The sequence below is a fragment of the Phaethon aethereus genome (assembly GCF_964289735.1).
Source record: "Phaethon aethereus genome assembly, chromosome: 31".
Lineage (NCBI taxonomy): Eukaryota > Metazoa > Chordata > Aves > Phaethontiformes > Phaethontidae > Phaethon > Phaethon aethereus.
The window spans coordinates 1,421,283-1,444,975 of NC_138607.1; the positions used below are offsets into that span (position 1 = coordinate 1,421,283).

The window sequence follows — 23,693 nt, forward strand, 5'->3', positions numbered from 1 at the left end:
GCCGCGCCGGCGCCGAAGAGCGGCGGCTCGGGGCCGCCCGCCGGCCGGCTCTTCTCCGGGGCGGCCGCCGGCGCGGGGCCGTCGCGGGAGGCGACGACGCTCCCGGCGCCCTCCTCCCGCCGGGCGCCGAGGCGGCCGTCGGCGCGCGGGGCGCCGCCCTTGGGGCGGGCGGCGGGGGGCTTCTCGGCGGCGAAGGCGTCGACGTTCTCGCGGTAGGTCTTGCGCAGGGGCAGCCGGCAGTAGGTCGCGGCGGGTTTCTTCTCGTGCTCCAGGGTGCCGTTCATCTGCGCGGCGGCGGCGGCGGCGTGCGGGTCGGGCGCTTTGATGACGCGGCAGGCGGCGCGCGGCTGGTGGACGGGGTCCAGCGCCGTGTTGTGGACCACCTTGCTGAGCCCGGCCTCCTGCTTGATCTTCAACTTGAGGCCGATGCGGCTGCGCGCCTCGTAGGTTTTGATGGGGGGCTTGCTCCGCGACGGCAGCGCGTCCTCGTCCCCGTCCGCGCCGGCCGGCGCCTTGGCCCAGGTGACCGACGGGGACCCCCCGCCGTGCTTGATCACCAGCCTGGTGGGGTGCGCCGGGGGGGCCGGCGGCGCGGGGGCCGCCTTCGGGCCCTCGGGGGCCGGCGGCGGGCCGGCGGCGGGGGCCGGCGGCGAGGAGAGGCTCTGCGAGCGGGCGGAGGAGGAGACGTACTCGTCTGGAAGGGAAACGCCGCGTCAGGCGCGGAAACGCCGGCCGGTTTCGCCGTTTTCGGTCGTGTTTTTTTTTTTAATTTAATTTATTCCTCTAACGACGTTACGGCCAAGAAGGCTCCCGGCAAACCCGCCCGCGGGCGCCGGGGCGCGGTTCGCTCCCCTCCGCCCGCCCGCGGCCGCCGCTGCGCCCCTCGCCCGGGGGAAAGACCCGTCAGCCGAACGGAAAACCCGGATTTGAGGAGTTTTTAAGGAATTTTAGCGCCTTTAAAGGGCCGCGCGGAGCGGGAAGGCGGCGGCCGCCGGGCCGGGCGAGAGGAGCCGGCGGAGGAGAGCGGGGCTGAGGCTCGCGCCGCTTTTCGGCGGCTTCTCCCCCAAAGCCGCCGCGGCGGCGGCGAGCGGCGGGCGCGGAAGGGGAAGGGCGCGTCCCCCACCTGGTTTCTCCTTCGCCAGCTGCTTGTCGAGCGCCAGCGTGGTCTTTTCCTCCTGAATAAACATGCGGTCGATCATCACCATCTCCGCGGAAGGACTGACTCTCTGCGAGGAAGAGGAGGGCCGGGGAGGAAGAGCGGCCGCCGTTACGCGCCGCCGCCTCGGCGCGCTCCCGTTATTTACCCTCCCGGGTTTTTTTCCGCCCTCCCTCCGCCCGTCCCCGCGGATAAAGAGGGAGGAAGAGCGCGGAAGGCTCGACGCCGGCGGCCGGGAGAGGAAAAGCGCTGGCGGCGGCGGCGCGGCGGACCCCGAGCGGCGGCGCGGTGCGGCGCGGCGCGGCGGACTCACCCGGGACTCCTCCAGCAGCAGCAGGCGGTACTTGTTCAACATGGCCTGCGTGCGCTTCAGCAGCTGCGTCGACACCGCCTCGAACTCCTCGTCCACTGCGAGGAAGAGGAGGGGAGCAAAGGCTCTTCGTTAGCGCGGGAAAGGGGCTTCAGCCGAATCCCGCCGGGCGCCGCGGCGCCAACGCGACGCCGCGGTCGGGCTGGGCGAGGAGCCGGCGGGGGGGGAAAACCTCGGCGATACCGGCCGGGGGCTTCGCCTTTTCCCAGAGCGAAGGCGCAGCCGCTTTCGCCGGCGGTTTCGGGGGGTTCCGGCAGCGGAAGCCCAGGCTTCCGAAGGTCGGGGCGCGGCGCCGGCGGCGACGTACCCTTGCCGTAGTCGCGAGCCGAGGGCAGCATCCCCTGGTAGACGTGGTAGGGCAGCAGGCGCTGCACGGCGTCGTCGACGGAGCGGAACGACGTCTTGTAGTCGGGGTGCAGCACCGCGCCCTGGTGCTTGTGCAGCTGCTCCAGGAAGCTGGAAGGACGGAGAAGACGGAAAACCGCTGGGCGCGGGCGCGGCGCGGCGCGCGGGACGCCCCGCTTCCGGCGCCAACGGCCCGGCGGGAGCGCCGCCGCGGGAAACGGCGTCTCCGGCGTCGCGCCGAGCCGCCCCCCACCCCCAGGTTCGCCCCCCTCCGCGCGCCAGGTTAACGGGCGGAGCGGCGGCGGCCCCGCGCCGGTTCACCGCGCCGGCGCGGCGCGGCGCGCTCACCAGGCCTCCTTGCTGGGCTGCAGCGTCGGCGTTTTCTTCGGGCCGAGCTTGCCGTCGTACTGGCGGGAGAAGAAAGGGCGGATGGGTGAGAGGGGCCGCCGCGCCGAGGCGCACCGCGGCGTCTCCGCGCAACGGACCCCGGGCGCGCGGCGGCGCCGGCTCACCAGCTGCTGGCCTGGCACGGCGACGGCGGGCACGAGCTGCGACAACCCCTTCCCCACGACCTGGAGCTGCAGGGGACCCTTCGCGAGGCTCAGCCCCGGCACGGAGCCGAGCCCGCCGGGCTTGCTCTGGGGGAAAAACGAGGAGAATCGGCCCCCCGTCGCGATTTCGCCCCGTCGCGACGCGTCTTTAGAGGCCCGCCGCCCCCGAGAAGCGGAGCGAGGAAGCTTCTGGAAGCTAAGCCTCCCTTTCTGATAAAACGGAGGGGAAGGCCGGCGCATCCCCGAGGGGGAAAACTCCGGAACGAAGCGGAAAAGCGGGCGGAACGCCCCCTCACCTGCGGCGGCGGCTGTACGGCGAGAGGCGTGCCCGGCTTCCCCGGCGCCGCGGCCGCTTTCCCGGCAGCAACCGGAGCGGAGACGCCGGCGAAGGTTTTACTCTCCGCAGGGAGCGGGGCGGCGATACCTAGCGAACGTAAAGCGGAGCGGGGGGTTCCTCGGTTACGTACGTATATAGAATATATGCCGGGGCGCCCGCGTGCCGGGGTGCCCGGGGTTTGGGGCGCCCGGGGTTTGGGGTGCCCAGAGTTTGGGGCGCCTGCGTGCCAGGACACCCGGGGTTTGGGACTCCCGGGGTTTGGGGCACCCGGGGTTTGGGGCACCCGGGGTTTGGGGTGCCTGGGGTTTGGGGCGCCCGCATGCCAGGACACCCAGAGATTGGGGTGCCCAGGGTTTGAGGTGCCCGGGGTTTGGGGCGCCCGTGTGCCAGGACACCCAGGGTTTGGGGCACCCGGAGTTTGGGACTCCCGGGGTTTGGGACTCTCGGGGTTTGGGGCACCCACGTGCCAGGACGCCCGGGGTTTGGGGTGCCCGGGGTTTGGGGCGCCCAGGGTTTGGGACTCCTCGGGTTTGGGGCGCCCGGGGTTTGGGGCACCCAGGGTTTGTGACTCCCGCGGTTTGGGGCACCCGGGGTTTGGGGCGCCTGGGGTTTGGGGCGCCCGGGGTATGGGACTCCCGCGGTTTGGGACTGCCGGGGTTTGGGGTGCCTGGGGTTTGGGACTGCTGGGGTTTGGGGTGCCCGGGGTTTGGGGTGCCCGGGGTTTGGGGCGCCCGTGTGCCAGGACACCCAGAGTTTGGGGTGCCCGGGGTTTGGGACACTCGGGGTTTGGGGCACCTGGGGTTTGGGACACATGGGGTTTGGGGTGCCCGGGGTTTGGGGTGCCCACGTGCCAGGACACCCGGGGTTTGGGGCGCCCGGGGTTTGGGGCGCCCGTGTACCAATACATCCAGGGTTTGGGGCACCCAGGGTTTGGTATGCCCGTGTGCCAGGACACCCAGAGTTTGGGGTGCCCGGGGTTTGGGACACTCGGGGTTTGGGGCGCCTGGGGTTTGGGACACATGGGGTTTGGGGTGCCCGGGGTTTGGGATGCCCATGTGCCAGGACACCCGGGGTTTGGGGCGCCCGGGGTTTGGGGCGCCCGTGTACCAATACATCCAGGGTTTGGGGCACCCAGGGTTTGGTATGCCCATGTGCCAGGACGCCCGGGGTTTGGGACGCCCGCGTGCCGCGACACCCGGGGTTTGGGGCGCCCGCGTGCCGGGATGCCCGGGTTTGGGGCGCCCGGGGTTTGGGGCGCCCGGGTGCCAGGACACCCGGGGTTTGGGACGCCCGTGTGCCGCGACGCCCTCCCCGCCTTTTTCCCCGCCCGAGAGCCGGAGGCAGCGGGCACGCACCTGCGGTGGAAGGCGGGAGGGCGGCGGGCGCGTGGCTGTGCGCGGGGGCCGGCGTCGTCGGCGCCGTCACCGCCGCCGGCTGCCCCTGGCCGCTCACCAGGACGGAGGGGGCCGGGCTGCCGAACGGGGCGAGCGCAGGGGAGGGCTGGCCGGCCGGGGGCTGCTGCTTCGCTTGCAGGATGATCCCCTGCGGCACCTGCGGGACACCCCAAGAAAAAAGACCCCACCCCGGACCCCCAAAAGGTGAGAACGCGCCCCAGAGCCCTCGTTCCGCGACCCGCCGGCGCGAGGGCGCGAGGAGGGAAGGGCCCGGCAGCGGCGGCGGCGCCGGCCCCGTCCGTGCGTCCCCCCACCCACCCAGCGCCGGCGGACGGGAGCGAAGCCAAAGGCGGGCGCCGAGCCCCCCGGGCTGCGACCCGCGGGCGCCGCGCGCTCCGTCCCGGCGCCGCGGGCCCTTCGCGAGGGGCGTTCGCTTTCGGGGAACGCGCGGCTCGATAAAGACGAAGCCCGAGCGTCGCCCTCTTCGTCCCCTCCTCCTCCTCCTCTGCCCCCTCCCCGCAGCCGGGCGAGCACAAAACAAATGGCGGCAGCTGAATGTCAGGAGTTCCGCGGCGCGCCGCGCCGGGACCCCCGCCGGCGAAGCCCCCGCGCGCCCCCCCGCAAACGCGGCGCCGGGGCGGGGTCCGCGCGGAGGGGCCGGGGCCGGGGGGACGCCGGTCGCGGGACAAGGGGACGCGCTTTTCTTTCCGTCGTCGCAAGACGACCTCTCCGCGTCCGTATTACGCCGCCGGCCGCGCCCGCGGCCCCTCGACGTCCAGGCGCCCGCGGGGCGCCCGGTTCGGCTCCACGAAATCCCACCCCCCCCGCCCAGCCCCGCGCCGCCCCGGGAGGAACCGGCCGGGGTTTCGCTGCCCGTTTCGCCTCGAATCCCTCGGCGAGAGGCCGGCGGCCGCGCTTCGCCGCGCCGCCGCCCTCCCGCCCTCCGCCCGGCGTCGAAGCCCCTCGACGGCGCTTAGTTACCTGCTGGAACCTGTCCAGTATCGGCTTCGGCGGAGCCGCGGGGCCGGGGGCGGCCGGGGGGGGCGGGAAGGGGCCGGGGCCCGGCGGGAAGCCCCGGGCCGGCTCGGCGGCGAGGTGGAGCGCCGGGCTGGCGGCGGGCGGCTTGACCTGCGCCAGGGCCGGGAAGTGCAGCTGGAAATGGGGGGAGTGGGCGCGCTGGAGCTCCGGCGCCGGCAGCTGGAGCGGCGGCGGCGGCGGGGCGGCCTCCCCCTGCGGCGGCGGGTGGGACGGGGGGCGCAGCGGGTGCTGCCCCCCGCCCAGGGGGGACGAGGCCAGCTGGCCCGGGAGGCCGTAGAGGCCGGGCGCGGGCGCCTGCGGCGTGCAGGCGCGGGACAGCGGCTCGGAGGGCGGCCGGGAGACGGCCTGCGGCTGCGACGGGGGACGCGAGAGCGGCCGCGAGGGGGGCCGGGAGAGGGGCTGGGGCTGGGAGGGGGGCCGGGACGGCATCTGGGGGAGGTGGGCGGCCGGGAGCTGCGGGCTCTCCCCCAGGGGAGGATGAGGTAGCGAAGGGGACGGGGAGGCTCCAGGGAGCTTCTGCTGCCCCGCGGGTAACTGCAACAGAGAAGGAAAGAGGAAGAAGAGGTTAGCGCAAGCCGAGGAAGGAGCCGTGCCCGCCAGGACGCCCGCCGGACCCCGCCGGCGGCCAAGCGCGCGGGCGGCGCGGCGCCGAGGCCGGCCGGGCGTTAACGGAGGACGGCCCCGGCGCGGGCGCCCGCGCGCTTCGCCGTGTTTCGGCTTGCGGGGAGAGGCCGGCACCGGGAGCCGCGCGTCGCCCCGCGCCTCGAAACGCGGCGGCGGCGCTTCCTCGCGGGCCGCCGCCGGGGGAAACGGAATTGGGGAGGGGGGGAAAAAAGGGAAAAAAGGCTGCGGCGGGGGCAAAAAAGCCGCGCCGGAGGGCGGCCGGCGAGCAGAGAGGAGGGGACGTGGCAACGCGCGGCGGCGGCGGCGGCTTTCAGGGTTAGTGAGCGAGCGGGAGCGGCCGGCGCGCGGAGGGGAGGCGGACGGACAGAGGGACGGGCGGCGGGGCGGCCGGCGAGCCCCCGGGCTCGCGCGCCTCGCGGGTCGGGGGCCGGAAGCCCCCGCGGCGCCTTCGCCCAGCCGGAAATTGGCGGGGTCCGCCGAATTCGGGGCGCCTGGCTGGGGCCGCCGCGCTTCGAAAGGCGCACCGTGCGGCCCTCTCGGCGGCGGCGCACAGATCACCGGGCCGGAGGAAGAGCCCGGAGGCTTTAAAGACGAGCGGGGCGAAAAGAGACACCGGGGGACGTCCGACGTCCCCCGGCCCCTCTGCTGCGGCGCGCGGCACGCGCCACGCGCTCCCAGCGTGCGGTTCGCCGGTGGCGGCTCGGTTTTCCGTCCGGCGGCGCGCTCCGCGCACGGCCCACACGCCCGCTTAGCGGTGACCACGTCGACGCGTCCGTTCCCGGCGCCGCGCCGCCGACTGCGTCGGCAACGCCGCGAGGCGGCCACCGAAGGGAAAACCGTGGCCGCCGGCGCCCCGGACGCGGGCGCCGCGCCTGCCAGGGCGGCGGGAGAAGCGGGACGGCGGCGGCGGGACGGCCGGCGCGGGCAACAGCTCTCTCTGGAGGCGGGAGAGGGACCTTGCAGGACACGGTGCCGCCGACCGCGGTCCGGTAACGCAACCGCGGCGACATTTAGGCGCGACGGCGGATTCAGCTACGTGCCGGCAACAAACTCGCCGTGACGGGCGGGAGACGCCCCGCGCCGTCAGGGCCGAGCGCTGAGGCTCTACCCGGCGCCTCGACCCGCGTCGAACAGCAAACAGCGACCGGAGCCGGCGGAGCCGGCACGCGCCGAGCCCCATGCGTCGGCGAGAAGGGTCTCCTCCGTTTCGGGATCTCGGGGGACGCCGCGAGTTGCTGAAGCCCCCACCCTGCTCTGGTGACGGCTCGAACCGCGACCCTCTGGTCCCGGGCGGGCGCCCGGTGTGGATGACGCGGAAATTCTGGGAGGCCGAACAGCCAGAAAGGCGTATCCGCGCTCCCAGCCGTGCCAAAGAAGTCCGAATGAGAATTTTAAAGCTTCCCACTGCCGACATCATAATAAAATAATAGTAATCATCATCATCATCGTCATCATCATCCTCATCACCACCGCCATCATCATCACCGAGAGCGCTCGCCCTCCTCCCGCGCCTTTCTCCACGAACGACCGCAGTCGGTCACGGCCCAGCACCCGCCGTTACGAATGCGGGTTTAAGGATATGGAAAAGCCGCCGCGGCTCAAATCCGGCGGTGGCGGCGACGTCACCGAACCGTCCGGCCACGTCGGCAAGGCCAGAGGAGCTGAGCGCAGCCCGCGCCCGCCCGCCGTCGGCCTCGCCACGCCCGAGGCGGGGACTCTTGTGACGGGGACGTCTCGCGGCCCCATCGCCGGCTCCTCCGTCCGGAGGCGAGGGGCCGGCGCGCGGCGTGGCCCCGAACCCCGCTCCTCGCTCCCGGCCGCTCGAAACTCCTCCCGCGGCGAGGCGCCGTGCCAAGACCACGCGGGAAGCGCTCCGGGCGCGTTACGGCGCGCAAAGCGAGCCCGAGAGCTCGGGAACCCGGCGCCGCTCTCCGGACACCCGACGGGCCGCCAACGCCGCGGCCGGCGCCCGGCATGGCTCTACTTGCCTGCTGCAGGAACATCTGCATGGAGTCCTGGTTGATGACGGCGCCGGCGGCCGCCTGCCCCAGGATGATCTTCTCCGGGCTGGAGGCCAGGCCGGGGCTGGGCTGGGAAGCGACGGGCTGCGGGGCGGGCGGCGGTGGCGGCGGCGGCACGCCGAGCTGGAGCGCGGCGGGCGGCTGGGAGGCGGGCTGGACGGCGAGGACGGAGGGCTGGTCGGCGGCGGGCAGCATGCCGGCGCCCGAGGCGGGCTGCGGCTGGCCGAGGCCGGGGCTTTGGCCGCCGGCGGCGGCGGCGGAGGCCGGGAGGCCGACCGCCGGGCCGAGGCTCTCGGCGGCGGCGGCGTTGAGCATGGCCACCTGGCTGGGCAGCGTGACGCCCTGGATGACCGTCGGGCCCGCCGGGCCCAGCGAGGCGGCGGCGGAGGGCTGGCTCTGCGTGGTCAGGCCGCCCGCCAGCGAGACCGGCATCTGGAAGAGCGCCGGCTGCCCCACCTGGCCGGGCTGGAGCTGGATGGGCGCCGAGAGGATGTGCGCGGTGCCGTGGGCGTTGGGCGAGGCGAGCACCGGGCCCAGGTTCAGCTGGCCGGCGATGTTCTGGTTGGTGAGGATCTGCGCCGGCAGCGCTTGGTTGGCGATCAGCTGCCCGCCCGGCCCTTGGCTGGTTATGATGTGGGCTTGCCCGCCGGCGTGGGAGGCGGCCAGGATCTGGCCCCCGACGTTGGCCGGCAGGGCCGAGAGCGGCTGCGGCAGCTGGACGGCGGAGGCGCCCGCCAGCTGCCCGGGGAGCAGGAACTGGTTCTGGCCCTGCAGCACGGCCTGCGGGACGTGCTGCGCGGGGATGACGATGCTGCTGCCCTGGTTCAGCAGCTGGACGCTCATGGGCTTGCCGAGGGCCGGCGGCTGCGGCGGCGGCTGCTTGAAGACGTTGGCCGGCAGCCCCTGGGGGAAGCCCGAGAGGACCACGTTCTGCCCGGGTTTGCCGGCCATGAAGGTCAAGTTCTGCTGGGCCTTCTGCTGCTGCAGGGCGGCTTCGTTCTGGATGGTCAGCGTGGCGTTGTTGGAGCCGAAGGGCTTGGGGGTGATCTGGTAGAGCTTCTGCTGGAGGACGCCGGCGGGTTTGGGCTGGATCGGGGTGGGCGTGCGGTGGATGATGACGTTCTGGGCCTGCACCAAGGGGCTGCTCAGGCTGGAGGTGACGGTGAGGGGCTGGGAGCCCTGGCTGCCGGACACGCTCCCGAACACGGAGTTGCCGTTCAGCGTGGTGGTGGCCACCGCCGGCAGGTTCTTCTGGATGACGAGGCCGGCGCTCTGCGGCGAGACCCCGGCGGAGGCGAGGGTGACCTGCTGCTGCTCGGGCGCCGTCTGGGCGATGTAGCCGCCGACGGGCACGGCGGCCACCTGGGAGGGCGGCACCTGCTTGGCGATGATCTGCTGCGCCGGCTGGTTGATGGCCATCACCTGCTGCCCCACCACCTGGATCGGGCCGATGCCCAGCGTCCCGCCGGGGCTGCCGTTGGGCAAGCCCGGCAGGTTGGAGATGGGCTGGATGGTGACGTTGCCCAGGCCGACCTGCTGGAGGAACGGCTGGACGCTGATGGCCTTGTTGACGACGTCCGCGCCCACCGAGGGCTGCACCAGCGCCTGGTGCGTCAGCACGGCGGGCGGCTGCAGCCCGATCAGGTCGGCGCCGCCGGAGAAGATCTGCGGGGCGCCGTCGGCGGCCGCCTGCACCACGGGCTGGAGGGCGGGCAGCTGGAAGGAGCCCAGGTCCAGCTCGGCCTCGGCCTCCAGCGTCTGCTCGGTGATGTTGGCCTCCTGCAGGCTCTGCTGGAGGATGTCGCAGGGCTGGTCCGCGTTCTGCAGGCCGGCGCCGGCGCCGGACGGCGAGCCCAGGATGTCATCTTCCAGAAAGTCGAGGTCCACGCTGGCGGCGGGCTGGCTCTGCTCGCCGCTCAGGTGGTTGCCGGCGGCTTCCTGGACGTGCAGCTGGGAGAGGGGGCGCGGGGAAGGGGGAGGAGAGGAGGAGAAGGCGTTGAGCGCGGTGCGGAGAGCGCGGCGGCGCCCGCGGCGGCGTTCGGGACCCCGCCAAGGGCGGGAGGGGGGCGAGGGCGTCGTCGTCTGCGGGAACGCCGCGTTTCGGCAACGAGCCTAAACCGTCCCCTCCGGCCCCGAAAACCCGGCGCTCCTCTCGCCGGAGACGGCCGCGCGGCAGCCGGGACGCGCGGCGCGGCGCTACCGGGGACCCTCCGACGGCGAGGGCGGCCCCCGGGAAAGGACGCCGGCTCGGCGCCCTCAGGGGTCCTGCCCCACGGGCGGCGTGGGAAGCCGAAAAGCGGAATAAAATAATCGCGGCAAAAAAAAACCAACCCAAAACGCGACGATCTAAGCGGACGTAAACCTCGGCTCCCGGAGAAACGCGGCGGCGGCTTCACCCGAAGCCTTCGTAAAATAAAGGAAAGCGCAACGGAGACAAAAATAAATTAAAAAAAAAAAGAAAAGAAAAATAATCGAGGCTCTTTGGGTGATGGAAGCGGGAACGGAGGGGGAAAAAAGGGAAAAAAAAAGAAAATAAAAATTCATGCTTGAACGTTATCCATGCAGAGTGACCATGCTCTCGGGGGAAGAGAAAGGAAACAACAACAAAAAAAGAGGATTTTCGGAATCGGTGGGCGGGGGCGCGCCTTTCTCTTCCTTCGCCCGGTTTTCCGGCCTCGCAGCTTCGCCCGGGCGACGAGCGGGAGGCCCGGCTGCACGCGGCCGCCTCTCCCCCCCCCGCCGCCGCCGTTTCGCTCGGCGCGCCGGGCCGGCGGCCCCGCGTCCTGCCCCTTGCGCGAGACCTGGGGAAGAGGGGGAAAACCAGCCCGCGACAGCCAAAAAAAAGGAGGAAGGGGCTGGGGCGGGGGAGAAAAAGCAAAAAAAAAACCAAAAAAAAAGGGAAAGGTTTCTAAGCCGACGTTCCCCAAGGATAAATTAAAAAAAATACGTACCCCAGCACCTTCAAAAAAGGCGCTGGCTGCATCTCCTGAGTTGTCCAGGAGATCATCACTGTCAATCTGTAATTAAAAAGATTTTGTTTATTTTCTTCAGACGTAGCGTGGGGAAAAAAAAAAAGGGAAAAAAAAGGGAAAAAAAAAAAGGGGAAAAAAAAGGGGAAAAAAAAGGGGAAAAAAAAGGGAAAAAAAAAGGGAATAAAAAAAGGGAAAAAAAAGGAAAAAAGGGAAAAAAAAGGGGGAAAAAAAGGGGAAAAAAAAGGGAAAAAAAAAAAGGGGAAAAAAAAGGGGGGAAAAAGGAAAAAAAGAAAAATAAAAAAAGAGCGCGGCGCTGACGGGCAGCCCCCCCCGGAGCGCCGAGCGCGGCGGCGGGGCAGCGTCCCTCCCGTCCCCGATTCGGCCGAAAGCGCCCCAAAGCCGCGCCGGGGCTCCAAAAAACTCCTAAGAGGATCCTGAGCCGGGGGGTTTCTCTCGTCAGAAAAGCTCCTCGTTTAACCAAAAAAGCCAAAAAAGGGAGGGCGGCGCCGAGGTTTGCGGCGAGCGGCCGCGGGTCGTCGCTCACCTTTTCGGATCCATGCAAGAAGTCGTTGAGGGCCTGGGGATCGCTGCAAAACAACACACGACAGCGTTTAGGGACGCGCCGCGCGCCCCGCGCCGCGCCGGGAAGGAGGACGCTCTTCTCCGGGGTCGGCGACCCCCCCGTACCCCACCCCGGCCCCCCTCAATCCCGCCGGATCCGGCACCCCAAGGACGGCAAAGCGCCGTCGGGGCGACCCGCTGAGCAGCGTCCCCGCGGGCCTCGGGACCCGGCGACCCCCCGCCGCCCCTACGGCTTCCCCGAAGCGGCGCGTGGCGCCGGACCGCGGCGGCGCCGGGCCGCCGGCGCGGCGCGACTTACCAGATTACATCTAGCAGGCACCGGCCGTCTTCATCATCCATGTCAACTGCAAAGAGCGGAGAGAGACCGCGTCACCCTCGGGCGAGCGGCGCGGGCGGGAGCCACTCCTCGTCGCCGCGGCGAACACCGCCGCGGCGACGAGGATGACGACGGCGGCGGAGAGCGGCCACCGGCAGGAAACCCCCCGCCCGTTTTCCCCGGAGAAGCCGCCGCTGGCGAAGCCGCCGTCGTTCCACCGGCTGCCGGGACGAGCGGGACGCGGAAAGCGCCGTCGCGGCCCGGCGCCGGCGGTCGAGGGTCCCGAGGGTCCCGCGCGTCCCTCTGCCGGCGCCTCTCCCGGCGGGCGCTTCGGTGTCGCGCTGGAGCCCAAACCGGCAGGTTTTCGGGCTCGTTTTCACCCCGTCGAGCGGGACCGGCCACGCCAGCCGGAGCCCGACGCCGGCGCGGCTTGGCGGTACGACTCCGAGTTAAAAATCCCGAACGGACGCCTTTTTAGCTCGAAACTTCCAACGCTTTGCTTCGGGAAGCGCAACCGGGGATTTTCTGCCGCTAAACCCGAGAGCCGGCGCCGGGGCCGCCTCCTCACGCGCCCGTCGGTAACGGCGGGGGCTGGACCGCGGCGGGGGGCTCGGAGGGGGGTGTGGGGTTCTTAGCGTTTCCCCTCTTTTCCTCAGATCCGCGCCGGAGCTGCGGTCTGGGCGGGGTGCGGTACGAAAATGCCGAAAAGCCCCGGAGCGAGCGACCGCGGGAGGTCAAAAAAGTCAAAAAACCTGCGGTTAACAGCGGGGAAACGCGCCGAAACGCGCCGTGAACTTCAAGTTCACGGCTGCGGACGACCCCGCTGCAAAAGCCGTCCACCGGCTGCGGTTATTTTCAGGAGCAGCAAAGGGATCATCGAAATACCCCGGCAAAACGCGAGGAATTGCGGCGGGGAGGACGGTAACCCGGGGAGCGGCGGCGGGACGGGAGGAGACGGCGTGTTTCCGCTCTTCCGCCGTTCCGGGACTCACGAAAGCGAGCGGAGAGACGCCGAACGGCCGCGATTTCCTCCGACTTCCGGCGGAAACCTTCGGGCTCGGGATGCGCGCCGGCATTCCTAACCACGGCGCCGCTGGCATCGGCCAAAACCCGACGGCGTTTATATGATAAAGATTCGGTCGTACCGGAGCCGGGGGGCGGTTACGAATTCGGAGACGCTTCGCCGCTACCTGGGTTTCCGCCTCGGCGCTCGGCGGCATCGGGCGCGGGCTCGCCGCGTCGGGAGGAGGGAATTAAAAGGGGTTTTTAAGGCGGGTGACGCGCGGCGGCCGCGCCGCGGCTGCGGGGAGAGCGGGTCTCGGCCGCGGATGGACGGGGGCGCGGCAAGCGCACCCGGGCAGAGCGAGGGGCTGTTAAATTAGTCCAGGAATCTTCTTTTGCCGCGGCGCGGCGCTGCGGCGGGCCGCGTCCGTTCGGGCTCGTTAACGGGCGGGAAAGGCGGAGGCTGGAACTGAAAAAAATGGTAATTTTAAAGAAAAAGCTGCACGGGGGCCGAATTCTCACCGTAAATCTAAGGACGAGCCTTAAACGCAGGCGCCAAAACCGCTTCCCACCATCCGCGCGCCTCCGGCCGGCGGGCAACGTCCCGTTGCCGTAGGGAAGGAACGAGAGTGACGTCACAGACGGCGGGCGGTGACGTCAGCCGGTAGAAGGTATTGGAAGCAAAGAACCGGGCGAGGACGGAGCTGCCGGAGGATCTGGTTCACCGCCGGCTTTGACGCATCCTCCCCGTGGCCGAGGCAGGACGGAGGCGAACCGCGGCACGCGCCCGCCGGGCGAGTCGTCGCTGGCGCCAGACGAGCCCCTTTTACCCCTTTTTTTACCCCGTTTTTGAGCCACGGAACGACAGCCCCGGCTCGGTCGCGCTCCGAACGCCGGGGTTGTTTTACGTGGTCGTTTCGACCCGGGATGTCAAAAAGCACCTCGTCGCGCCAATTCACCAAACGCGCCGCGGCGGCGGCGGGGAGAGGCGGCCGAAAAGCGAAACGCCCCTCTGAAAACCGCGGCAACTCCCTCGAACGGCCCCTTTGCGCCGGCGCCGGGTGGCGGTTCTCCCCGCTTTGTTCACCGGCAGAACGTCTTTTCGGCAACAGCCGCGCTCCGCGTGCCGTAAGCGGCGGCGCTGCCGCCAGACGCCGCCGCGGCTCCTCACTCCGCCCCGCGACCGGGTTTTATCCCGCAGGAACGCTCGACGTCAGCCCAGTTTCGGCACTCGCGGGCGCGGCGGCGAAGCCGGGAGCGGCGGCGTGGCGGCCGGAAGAGCCTTTCGCCGGCGTCAGCGCGACGGGAAGGAAAACGCCGACCGGCAGCGGCGGTTTCCAGGCGTTGGTATAAACGGCGCGGCAAAAGGCGAAGGGAAGGAAGAGCCGGCGAGACGCAGGAGGTAAAACACGGAAGCGTGTTTGTGGAATTCGGTTTCCGCGGGCCAAAATTTCCCGTTTTTGCGGTGGCTTCCAAAACCCACGCTTCTCGGAAGCTGCGCGGTCGCTCGGGGAAGTTCTACCCGCGTCGAGCAAGGACTCGTTCCTTCCGGACGGAATCCCCTCTCTCCTCGCCGCGGCGCGCGCTCTCGCCGCGGAGCGTGACCGGACGACCGCCGGCGCGCGGGCTTTATCCCCCGGCGCCCACCACGCGTTTTCTTCCGCGTTTCCGGCTGTTACGGAGGTCGGCTCCTCTTCCGTCGACATCCTCGGGCTTGCTCCGGTGGGGGTCGCGGCCAAAACCGGGAGCTGCCGCCGAGCGGGGTCTGCCGGGAACGCCCGCGAGGCTTTAAAGGACGCGGGGGCTGGGTGTTTTTTTGGCACGAGGGACCCCGAATCGCGCGAGGACGTCCAAACCCGCCGCTTTGCGCCGGGCGAAGGCCGCGAGGGAAGCGCCGAAGATCTCCCCGGCGCGGCCTTTCGCGGTTAATTCACCGCTCCTCCCGACGGAAGCCCCTACTTATCTTTATGCCGCCGTTAATCGAACTTTTGGAGTTTTTCCGTGCGGTTTGCGCGCAGGAAGGGGGGAAAAAACATTAAAACACCCATTTTTTGGTAAATGGGGCGCCGCCGTAAACCGTGGGAGGGATTTGCGGAGTCCGCGAGGATCCCGCCGGGAGCCGGGGAAATCTCCGTTTCAACGCCGGCGCCGCCAGAGGAGCCGCGGGAACGCCGCGTCCTCTCCCAGCCGCGTGCGCCGCGCTTTCCGCGGCGGGCAGGATTTACGAGGAGGATTCCGCCAGAAACCCCGCCGGCGCTCGCGCTCCTCAGCAAACCACCCCTCTGCCGCGGGAACGAAACCGCCTCGGTTTTGTTTTCACCGTACCCGTAAAGATCCGAAACCGAAACCGCCGCGCGTGGGGTTCGGGGGTTTCGGGAAGAGCCCAACCGCCGTGGCCGTCGGGGCCCCGTCCGGCGGCAAAACGCCGCTCCGGCCCCCCGGCGCGGACCAAACCCGGCGCCGCCGGGACCGCGCCTCCCCGTCTCGAGCGGCTTTTCGTCGGCGCCGCCGCTTCGCAAAACCACGAAAAGGCTTCGGAGCGAGCTGGGAGCAGCCCCGCTCCGCCCCGGCTTCCGCCAGCCCGTCCCGCCGCTACCCTCCGGGACGACCCTCCGCTCGGCGCGCGGCCGGGGGCCGGCGGGGACCCCGCGGCGACGCGGGGACCGGCGGGGAGCGCTCGTGTTTTACTAACCTCTGGTTTTTAGCAACTCCGCGCCAATTACGGGTAGGAGCTGAGATACAGAACATATTTGCTTTACGCGGTCGTACTGCAAAGGAAAAAAAAAATAGAGAAGCACTATTACAGCAAGCCCCCCGAAAACCTAACGACCCCCCCAAAAAGCATAAACCGGGGGCGTCGACAGCCGGCGTCGAGCCGGCCGGGAACCAGAAATCCGGGCGCTCCCCGAACCCGGCGTTCCCGCGTCCTGGAAGTCCGGAACGCCGAGACGCCGACTCGGAAGAGCAGATTATTTCGGGCGCGGCGGCGGGATCCCCCCCGTCGGGAAGCCAAATCCCCCTCCTCCCGCCACCCGCGCCGCGGCGCCGGCTCGGCCCCAAACCGGGCACGCCGCCTTCAAGTATTTTCTCTCCGGTAATTAAGGGAAGAGCGGAGCGGCGCGAGGCGGCGGAGCCCATCGGGCGCCGCGGAAGGGGGTCCTGCGCCGGGCGCCCCGCCGCCGACCCGCTTTACCGCACGGTTAAGGCGCCCGATGCGAAGGCGAGCGCCCGCGGCCGCTTTCCGGAAGGTTACGGCGCGCGCCCGGCCGCCGCGCCGCCGCTTGCGCCGGGGCCGCGAAGGAGAAAAGCCTACCCGCGTCCTTAATACGGGCGGCTGCGTCGCCGCGTCGCCGCGTGCGCCCCTCGGCCAACCGTCTACCGGATCGCCGTCCCTCGCCGGCCGCCTACCGCAGCGTTTCTTTCGGGACTCGCCCTCCGTCGCACGCGTGGCCGTCGCGGGTGACGTCAGAAGCGACCTGCGCCGTTTCAACGCGTTGGCGGGCCCGACTCCCGCGAGGAGAACGGGAATTCGGGGAAAAGCGGCGACGCGAGGGTTGGAAACGATGTTTATTTGCAATCCAAGGGGCAGGACGGGATCTCCCCGCCGCCGGACTCGCCGCGCGCGAGGAGAAGCGGCGGCTCAAGCGCGGCGAGCGTCCAGCTGTACGAGACCCAGAGGACAGAGGAGGGGACACCGAATTTCCCAAAAACGGACCCGATCCGTCCCCGGTAACCGATTCCTTCCCCGAGGAAGCGGCTCGCGCACGAGGGGGGCGGCTCGCCACGTCGCTCAATGCGCACGCGCGCCCCGGCCGCAGGCGCCCGCCGCCGTTTTCTGCTCTTCCCGCGCCCCAAAACCCCCCAGTTTGCGTATTCCGGACGCCGGCGCCGAGCCCGGAGAAGGGTTTAATTGCGCCGAGGGTCCCAGCGGGTCTCCGAGCGGCTACGGCGGCCCGGAGCCAAACCCGGAGTTTCCTGAGGCACCGGCTCGGACGCGCGCTACTCCCGCCGACTCATCTGGAAACGTAAACCCAGGAGGCCAAACAAGTTACGAGTTTTCTTTTTTTATAAGCTAGAATTTAGCAAAAACCTGCAAAAGCGAGGGCTCCCGGCGACAAATCCCCGGGGAAACGGCGAGCGTCGGAGAGCCCGCGGCGTCGCGCGGCGAGGGAAGCCCCGGCGCCTCCCGTGCGGCGAAGCGCGCCGGTAACGTCGCGCCCATTTCAGAGATTGCGGCGCTTCCAAAACTCCGGCGGCGAGGAATTGCGGTTTCCAGCTTCCCCTGAAATCGGAGCGCCCGATTTCCTCCGGCTTCGCTGAAAATAGACGGGGGGAAGGAAAAAAAACCCGACGGCCCATCTTTTATTACGCGAGGGGTGACTCTCACATTTTTGAGCGGAATCCAGGAGTTCCGATCCCACGAATCTCGAGTAAACAAGTCGAATTTGAGGCGACCGAGGTTACATTTTTTTTTTTAAACGTTAAGCGCTCCCGTAAGAACCTCCGGAGACGCCGCTCTCTCGCCGCAGCGCGGAATTCCCGCTCGCGCGCTTCTCGGGCCGGCTCCGTCGGGATTAGCTTCCCGACGTCCGGCTAAATAAGCTGCCGCTGCCTCTCCAGCCCTCGGGCGCAGCGGGGACGGCGCGCCCGCCTCGCCGCCCCGCGGGGACGGGACGCCGGCGGCAGCGGGGGGAACCGCGCGCCTTCCCCCGGGGATTTCTGCCTTTTTTTTTTTTTCTTTTTCCTTTTTTAAGCCGCAAAGATTACGCGGGGAAGGAAAAAGTTCTTCCGGCTCTTTTAGCGGGAGCTCTGGAGCGGCGAAAGCAGAGGGACTCGTCAACGAGCGGTTTTGCGCTTACGTCCTCCTTCCGCGGGAAATCATTCCCGGCAACGGAAAGCCGGCGCCCGACCGCGCGCCCAGAGCCCAAAGCGTCGCGCCGCCGGTCCCGTTTTGACAGGCGGAGCCCCCGGGCGCGCCAGGCTCCCCACCGACGGAACGAGGAGGGAAACCCCGGCGCCGGCACGAGGGGCGCCGGCGGACGGCGCCGGCCGGTTCTTCCTGCGGGACCGGCGTCCAAAACGACGTAGAAATAACCCGCGCGGCGTTCCGAGGTTAACTCCCGCTGCCCGAACGACGAAGCCCAGCGAAGCCAGTCCTCCTGCCGGCTCGCCTCGCCGTAACGCGTTGCGGCAGCGGCGCGTTTCCAGGCGCGAGACGGCTCTCCCCTCCGCGGGGCCGGGAGGGATGAGCTGCCGCCGCCGCGCCGAGGGCGCTCCCGGCGCCGGGAAACGTCGCGTTTCGGGGTCGGGGAAGCGTTTTCCTGGCGGCGGCGGCGGCTCGCGGCGTCCCGGGCCGCCAGCCCTCCCCTCCCCCTGCGCGGCGCAGGGTTTACTTGGAGCTTTTTGCTCGAAATCATTTCCAGACTCGCATTCCCTCGACCGCAGCGGGAGGAGGAGGAGGAGGAGGAGGAGGAGGAGGAGGAATACAATGGGAGGCAAAGCGCTCGCTTTTCGGGGAAGGAGGGCGGGGGGAGAAGAGGACGCGGGGAAGGAGCCCGGCAAACGCTCGCCTTGAGGAGAAACGCCGCTTCCCGGTGCGGAGACGCCGCTCCCGATCTACCCAGCCGCGGAGCAGCCGCGGCGGGCCGTCCCGGCTACGGCCCATGGCGGCGCCGTCCGGCGCCGCGTTCCTCCGCCAGGGAAAAGCGCGACGAGCCCTCGCGGACGCGCGACCTGGCTCCGCGGAAGAGGTAAATCAGGCACGAAGGCAGGTCCTCCCCGCGGCCGCGGGCGCCTCCGACCCGGACCGACGGGTCCCGTGACCCCCGGCGCCGAATCAGGCCAATCAGGACGATAGCGGGGGGGGGTTTTTTGGGGAAGGGGGAGCAAATTTCGGAAAGAAATAAGAGAAAAAGGAGAAATACGCTCAGCTACGCGCAGTCCCCCCCAGAAACAGGCCTGACCCCGAGGCTTGCTGAGAAGCTGTCGCAACCGCGCTTAACGACAAGCGATTAAAAAAAAAAATACAAGCGTTGACAGTTTGTTTCGGGTCCCCGACAACCTCGTCGCGTTCTCCTCGGAAAACGCCCGAAACGAGCCGAAACGCAGCTTTTCGCAGGCGACCGCATCATCAGACCTACGAGCCTTCGTCGAAACCGCAGCGAACGTTTTGACGACTCACGGCGGCGGAAAACAACTGGCAAACGCGGCCGCCGGACGGAAACTCCGCGGCTGCGCCCGTCGGCCGCGGGAATCTCGTTTGCGCGGCCGATCTTCGCTTCTCTCCGGACGGCGACGACAAAAACGACAAAAATCGGGTCAATTTGCCGGCGGAGGAGGCGAGGAGCGAAACGTGGGGAAGCCCGGAGCGGGACGAGGCTGCGGCGAAGAGAGGCAGCCCTCGCCGCTTCGGAGTCAGCCGGAGCCCGTCGCCGGACCCCCGTTAAGCTCCGGCTTTCACGCCGCGCGGGGGAAGCTCGCGGGCCGACAGCGGCGGCGTAGAGCCGCGCGTTTCGGTATGGGTGTACCCCCTCCGACGGCGTGGGGACGGGAAACGGGCGTTAAAACGCGGCAATAAAGAGAGAGCGGAGGAGGACGCGCTCAAAGCGCGCCGGTTCAGACGGAAACGGCGGGCTCCGCGGCCAAAACGCCCGGTAAAAAGTCGGCGCGCGACGCCGGAGCGGCTCGCGCCCGCGACGGCGAACCGCTCGCTCCTTCCATCGAAAAAATTCCCCTCTACCCCCGCCGAGGCGAAGCCCGTCCCGCTAACGCGGCGACTCCGAGGCCGCACCGCGAACGTTCCCCTCTCCTACGGGGACGTAAATTTAGCGCCGAGTCGCTCGCGTGGGGAAAAACCCAGCGGAAAGGAACGCCGAGTCGCAAACCGCTCCCCTCAAGTTTGGGGGGTTTGTTGTGTCTTGGGTTTGTTTTTTTTCCTTAGGAGCGCTTTCCTCTTTTTTCCCACCCCCCGAGCCCAGCCTCATCCACGCAGCGCGAAACGCGCTACGCGAGGTCACCGGCGCGAAGCCCCCCGCAAAACGCCGCCGCGCTCTCGCTGCCCGCCCCCGACTTCGAGAAACAGCCTCTTTCTACTCCAAAAAAGACCTTGTAAGGTACTCGAGGACCAGAGCCCTGCGGGACGCGGCATTATTTAGGGTCTCGCCGCGACGCCAGACGCGGAAGCGAAGCCCTTCCGTCGGCAGAGAGCCCCGGGAAAGCCGAGGAGAAGGCGACGCGGCGGGAGCCGGCGCGGAGGGCGTTTGCCGCGTCTGTCGCCGAAACGCTTTCCGGGGTAAAAGCGTTCTTTCGGCGCGCGAAAAGGGGAGACGACCTCCCCTCTGCTTTTTATTCACGTGACGGGAGGTAAGGACTCGGTCAGATGTCGTTAAATCCGCGCTACTTCGGATCCAAATAAACTTCGGATCCAAATAAACTCGCGAGGCCGCCGCGGCTTAGCGCCGGTTCGTCCCCAGCCGCCCGCCACGAGAAACCCGTTGGGGGCAAAAAATGAAACAACAAAAAAAAAAAGCAGCAGCGAAATTCCAGCTTCCCAGCTGGCCCGAGGCGGCGGGTCGGCACCGAGGCAGCAAAATAGCATTTGGCGAACGGCGGGAGCGCGGCTGCTGCCGAGGAGCCTTCGTGGAAACGCCGCACGGGCGAGAGGGACCGAGTCCTCTCCTCTCGCTGCAGCCGGGACGCTGCCTTCCCTCCTCATCCTCGCCGCTCCCTCTGAGGAAGAGGGAAGGCGCCGACGGACGGAGAGGCAGCGACTCGGCGCACAGCGGTTCCAGAAGTCGGTCTGGGTGACGGCCGGGCGGCGCGGAGACAGACCGCGGCGGCTGCCGGCGGGTTTCGCCGGCAAGGGAGGCGAGCGGCGAAGAAGGGAGAGATCCCGTACTGCGAAACGCCGGCTGCCCGTGCCTTTCGGGAGGGACCGCTCACCTGCCTCTTCCTCCGAAGTTAAACAACAAACGGTGTCGGGGAACGGGCAGGGTAAAGGTGCCTCGTCCTCTCCTCCTCCTCCTCCTCCAAAGATCGGCCCCATTAGTTTACGTGTCAAAGACCCGGCAGCGAAAAAGTGAAACATTTCAGCGTTCGAACGCCGGCGGCGAGCGTCAACACGGACGTCAGGGGACGGGGAAAGGGGCGCGGGGGGGGAGAAAGCCAAAAGCCGCCCCCCTGCCCACGCCTCAGTTTCCCTTTGGGGCAAACGCACCTTGCAGCGGTTCAACCGCCGCGCTTCGGCGCAGCCGAAAAGTTACGACGGCGGCATCCAGAGACGGAAACGGCGCCAGAAATCCCCCAGAAACGAGGGCAAGGCGGGATGTACGGAATTACCGGCGACAGACGGAGGGGAAAACCGTCCCGAAAGGAGAGCTGCATTCGAGGGAAAACCGCGGAGCCCGCAGGAACCAAAACCGCGACCGCGACGGCCGGCGCGGCTCACGCAAAAAGGCAAAACACTACGTAAAGGGCGAACGCAGCTGGAAATGCGGCTGCGAGCGGCAGGCGAATGAAAACTAGAAGAGAATTTGAAGAGCAACGCACCGTAGTTTATTCAGCCATCGTCCTGGGGAGGGAGGGGACGGGACCCGGGAGCCGTAGCGCGTCGCGGGGCGCCCGTTTGACACCCACGGCCACGTCGGTGCGTTTACGGGCAGAACGCGGCGCGCTCCCCCGGAAGAAGCGGGGTGCCGAGGGGGTGAGCGCCGGCGGGCGGCAGCGGGCCGCGAGCTCCCTGAGGGGTGCCGGGGCGGCGGCGGCGGGGGGACGCGGCCGTGCCACCGGCGGGGCCGGGCTCGGCGGGGCCGCGGGGTCCCGCTCCCACCGTTTCACGACGCCTCGCCGGGCAGCGACGGAGGTTTTGTCATCCCGACAGCGCAAACCTTCCGCTCCCAGACCCATCCCGGCGCATCCCTGCCTCTTCCCCGGCAGGAGGAGGAGGAGGAGCGGGCCGGGGCGGCGGCGAGGAAGGAGGGGGGGGGGACGACGACGACTACGGGACACCCAGGCCGGCGGCAGCTCCGCAACCGAACCCGGCGGCCTCTCCCGGGGCCGCCCCCTCCCCCGGGAGGAGCGGGGCGCTTCCCGCACCGGCGGAGGGGGGCGACCGGCGCCCCCTCTTTTGGGCCGGGGGGAGAGGGGGGGGGGTGTGCGCGCGAGCGTGCGGAGGCGTCGGGGTAAAGGGGGGAGCCGCGACGTCCCCTTTTCGGGGAAGGGACATTGTATTCCGGAGACGTGACCCGCCGCCGCCGCACCGGGAGGCTGTCCGGGGGCGGCGGGGCCGCGGGGGGAGAGGAGGGGAGGGGGGGGCAGCGCGAGGGGCGGCGGGGCCGCTGCCCGGGGCGGGGGCAGCCCCCGCCGCCGCCGCAGGTGGGGGAGTTAAGCGATTTAAAGCGAAATCGCTGCATTGTACGAAACTCACCGTGATGTTTGAGCAGCAGTCGGCGCGGGGTCTCCCAGACATCCCCGCACGGGCTCGGGAGGCAGGACCCCGCCGAGGCACCGACGCTTAGGGGTTCGCCGCGCTGCCTGATCGCCGCCCGCGGCCCCCCGCGGCCCCGCCGGCGGGCAGCGCGCGGCGCCGGGGGGGGGGGGACCCCGCGCCGGCGGCGGGCGAAAAAAAACGCGCACCCCGCGCACCCCCCCCCCCGCCCGCCTCCCCCCCCCCCGCCCGCGCATTTGCATGCGCCACGCCCCCCTCCCCGCGCCACGCCCCCCCCTCCCCGCGCCACGCCCCCTCGCTACGCCACGCCCCCCCCGGCCGGGCCTAGCGGAGCCGGGGAGGCAGCCCCGTTTCCGCACGAAACGGACTCAAAAAACGGGGGTAAATCCGCGCGTGACGGGGGGCCGGGGCTCCCCCGGCCGGGCGCAGCGGCCCGGCCTCCGCCTCCCGCGCTGGAAGGAGCTCCCCCCCCCCCCCAGCCTCGCTGGAACCTGCCGGGAGGGAGCCGACCTCCCCCCCCCCCCCCCGGCCCCTTTTGCGGTTAATTTTGGGTCAAATAAACGCGATTTTTAGTTCGGCGGGTGGGAGCCAGGGGAAGGCGACCCCCCTCCGGGTACCAGCATCGCTACGGCAAAGCCACCCCAAAAACCGGGGCGGCGAAGCCCCACAGGCAGCTCCCACAACCCGTTTCATGGGGTTTTTTTTGGTTTTTTTTTAAATTACCTAATTTTGGGGTTTTTTTTTTTAACAGATAACCAATAAAAGGCTCTCGGTTCCTTTTAATGCACGCAGGACGGCGTCACCCGGCCGCGCAGGACACCCGAAGCACGACTGAGGGAGCGACAGGAGCTGTAGCATCGTCAGGCGCTTAAACGACTTTCTCCCGTAAAATCTGTGGTTCGGGTTCAAATCACGCCTCGGGAAAAGAAATTTCTGCAGCTCCTTCCCGACTCTGGGATGAAAAATAAACTGAACTTGGAACCAAACCAGAAAGGGAGGAGCCGGCGCTATACGTTCTCCTCGTTAATTATTCGCCGCGGGGCCGTCCCGCTGCGGGGCCGATCCTGCGATTTGAGTCGTGGGTCCGGAGCGAAGCACGCGGAGGGGTTTTTGGAAGCTTTGGGGATTTAACGCTTAATTAAAAAAAAAAAAATACAAAGGCTGTATTTGTATATAGTCACTTAAAAGGAAGAAAACGGTGCTGAGCGAGCGCCGCGGCTAAAAGCGGCTTTCTGCTCAAGGCACGCCGGGAAGAGAGAAAAAAAAAAACCACCAGCCAAAGAAAAAACCCCACGTTTGCCGGGTTTAGGCTGGATTTTCGCTGGGATAAAGCCAGAGGCGGCGGCGGCCCAGCCTCCCCGGCTGGCGCGCCCGGGCAGCCCAGCGCCCGGCCCAGCCCAGGGTCCTCGACGTCCCAGTTCCAAACTGGTCGAGCCGGCGAGGAGGTTCCGCTCGCGATTGGCGGGGTGCAGGCAGGGGAAGGCAGGGCCAGGCGTCTTGCCCGCGCCCCGATTAGGCGGGTTAGATGTGATTGACCAGT

General features: G+C 69.1%; 1 protein-coding gene across 1 annotated transcript in view; it reads right to left on the bottom strand.

The window, feature by feature from the left end:
• BICRA (BRD4 interacting chromatin remodeling complex associated protein) overlaps positions 1-11,734 on the bottom strand; it is a gene marked incomplete at its 3' end in the record, with an annotated part of 12,019 nt that extends 285 nt beyond the window's left edge. The window contains exons 1-13 of the mRNA XM_082012083.1: positions 11,689-11,734; positions 11,353-11,395; positions 10,788-10,853; positions 7,804-9,786; positions 5,135-5,725; positions 4,115-4,310; positions 2,719-2,846; positions 2,384-2,509; positions 2,220-2,278; positions 1,834-1,982; positions 1,470-1,564; positions 1,124-1,226; positions 46-694 (exon numbers count right to left, since the gene is read on the bottom strand). Coding sequence (XP_081868209.1) covers positions 46-694; positions 1,124-1,226; positions 1,470-1,564; positions 1,834-1,982; positions 2,220-2,278; positions 2,384-2,509; positions 2,719-2,846; positions 4,115-4,310; positions 5,135-5,725; positions 7,804-9,786; positions 10,788-10,853; positions 11,353-11,395; positions 11,689-11,729 — 4,229 coding nt within the window. The 5' untranslated portion in view covers positions 11,730-11,734. The remainder of the gene's footprint in view (positions 1-45; positions 695-1,123; positions 1,227-1,469; positions 1,565-1,833; positions 1,983-2,219; positions 2,279-2,383; positions 2,510-2,718; positions 2,847-4,114; positions 4,311-5,134; positions 5,726-7,803; positions 9,787-10,787; positions 10,854-11,352; positions 11,396-11,688) is intronic.
• Between the last annotated feature and the right edge of the window lie 11,959 nt (positions 11,735-23,693).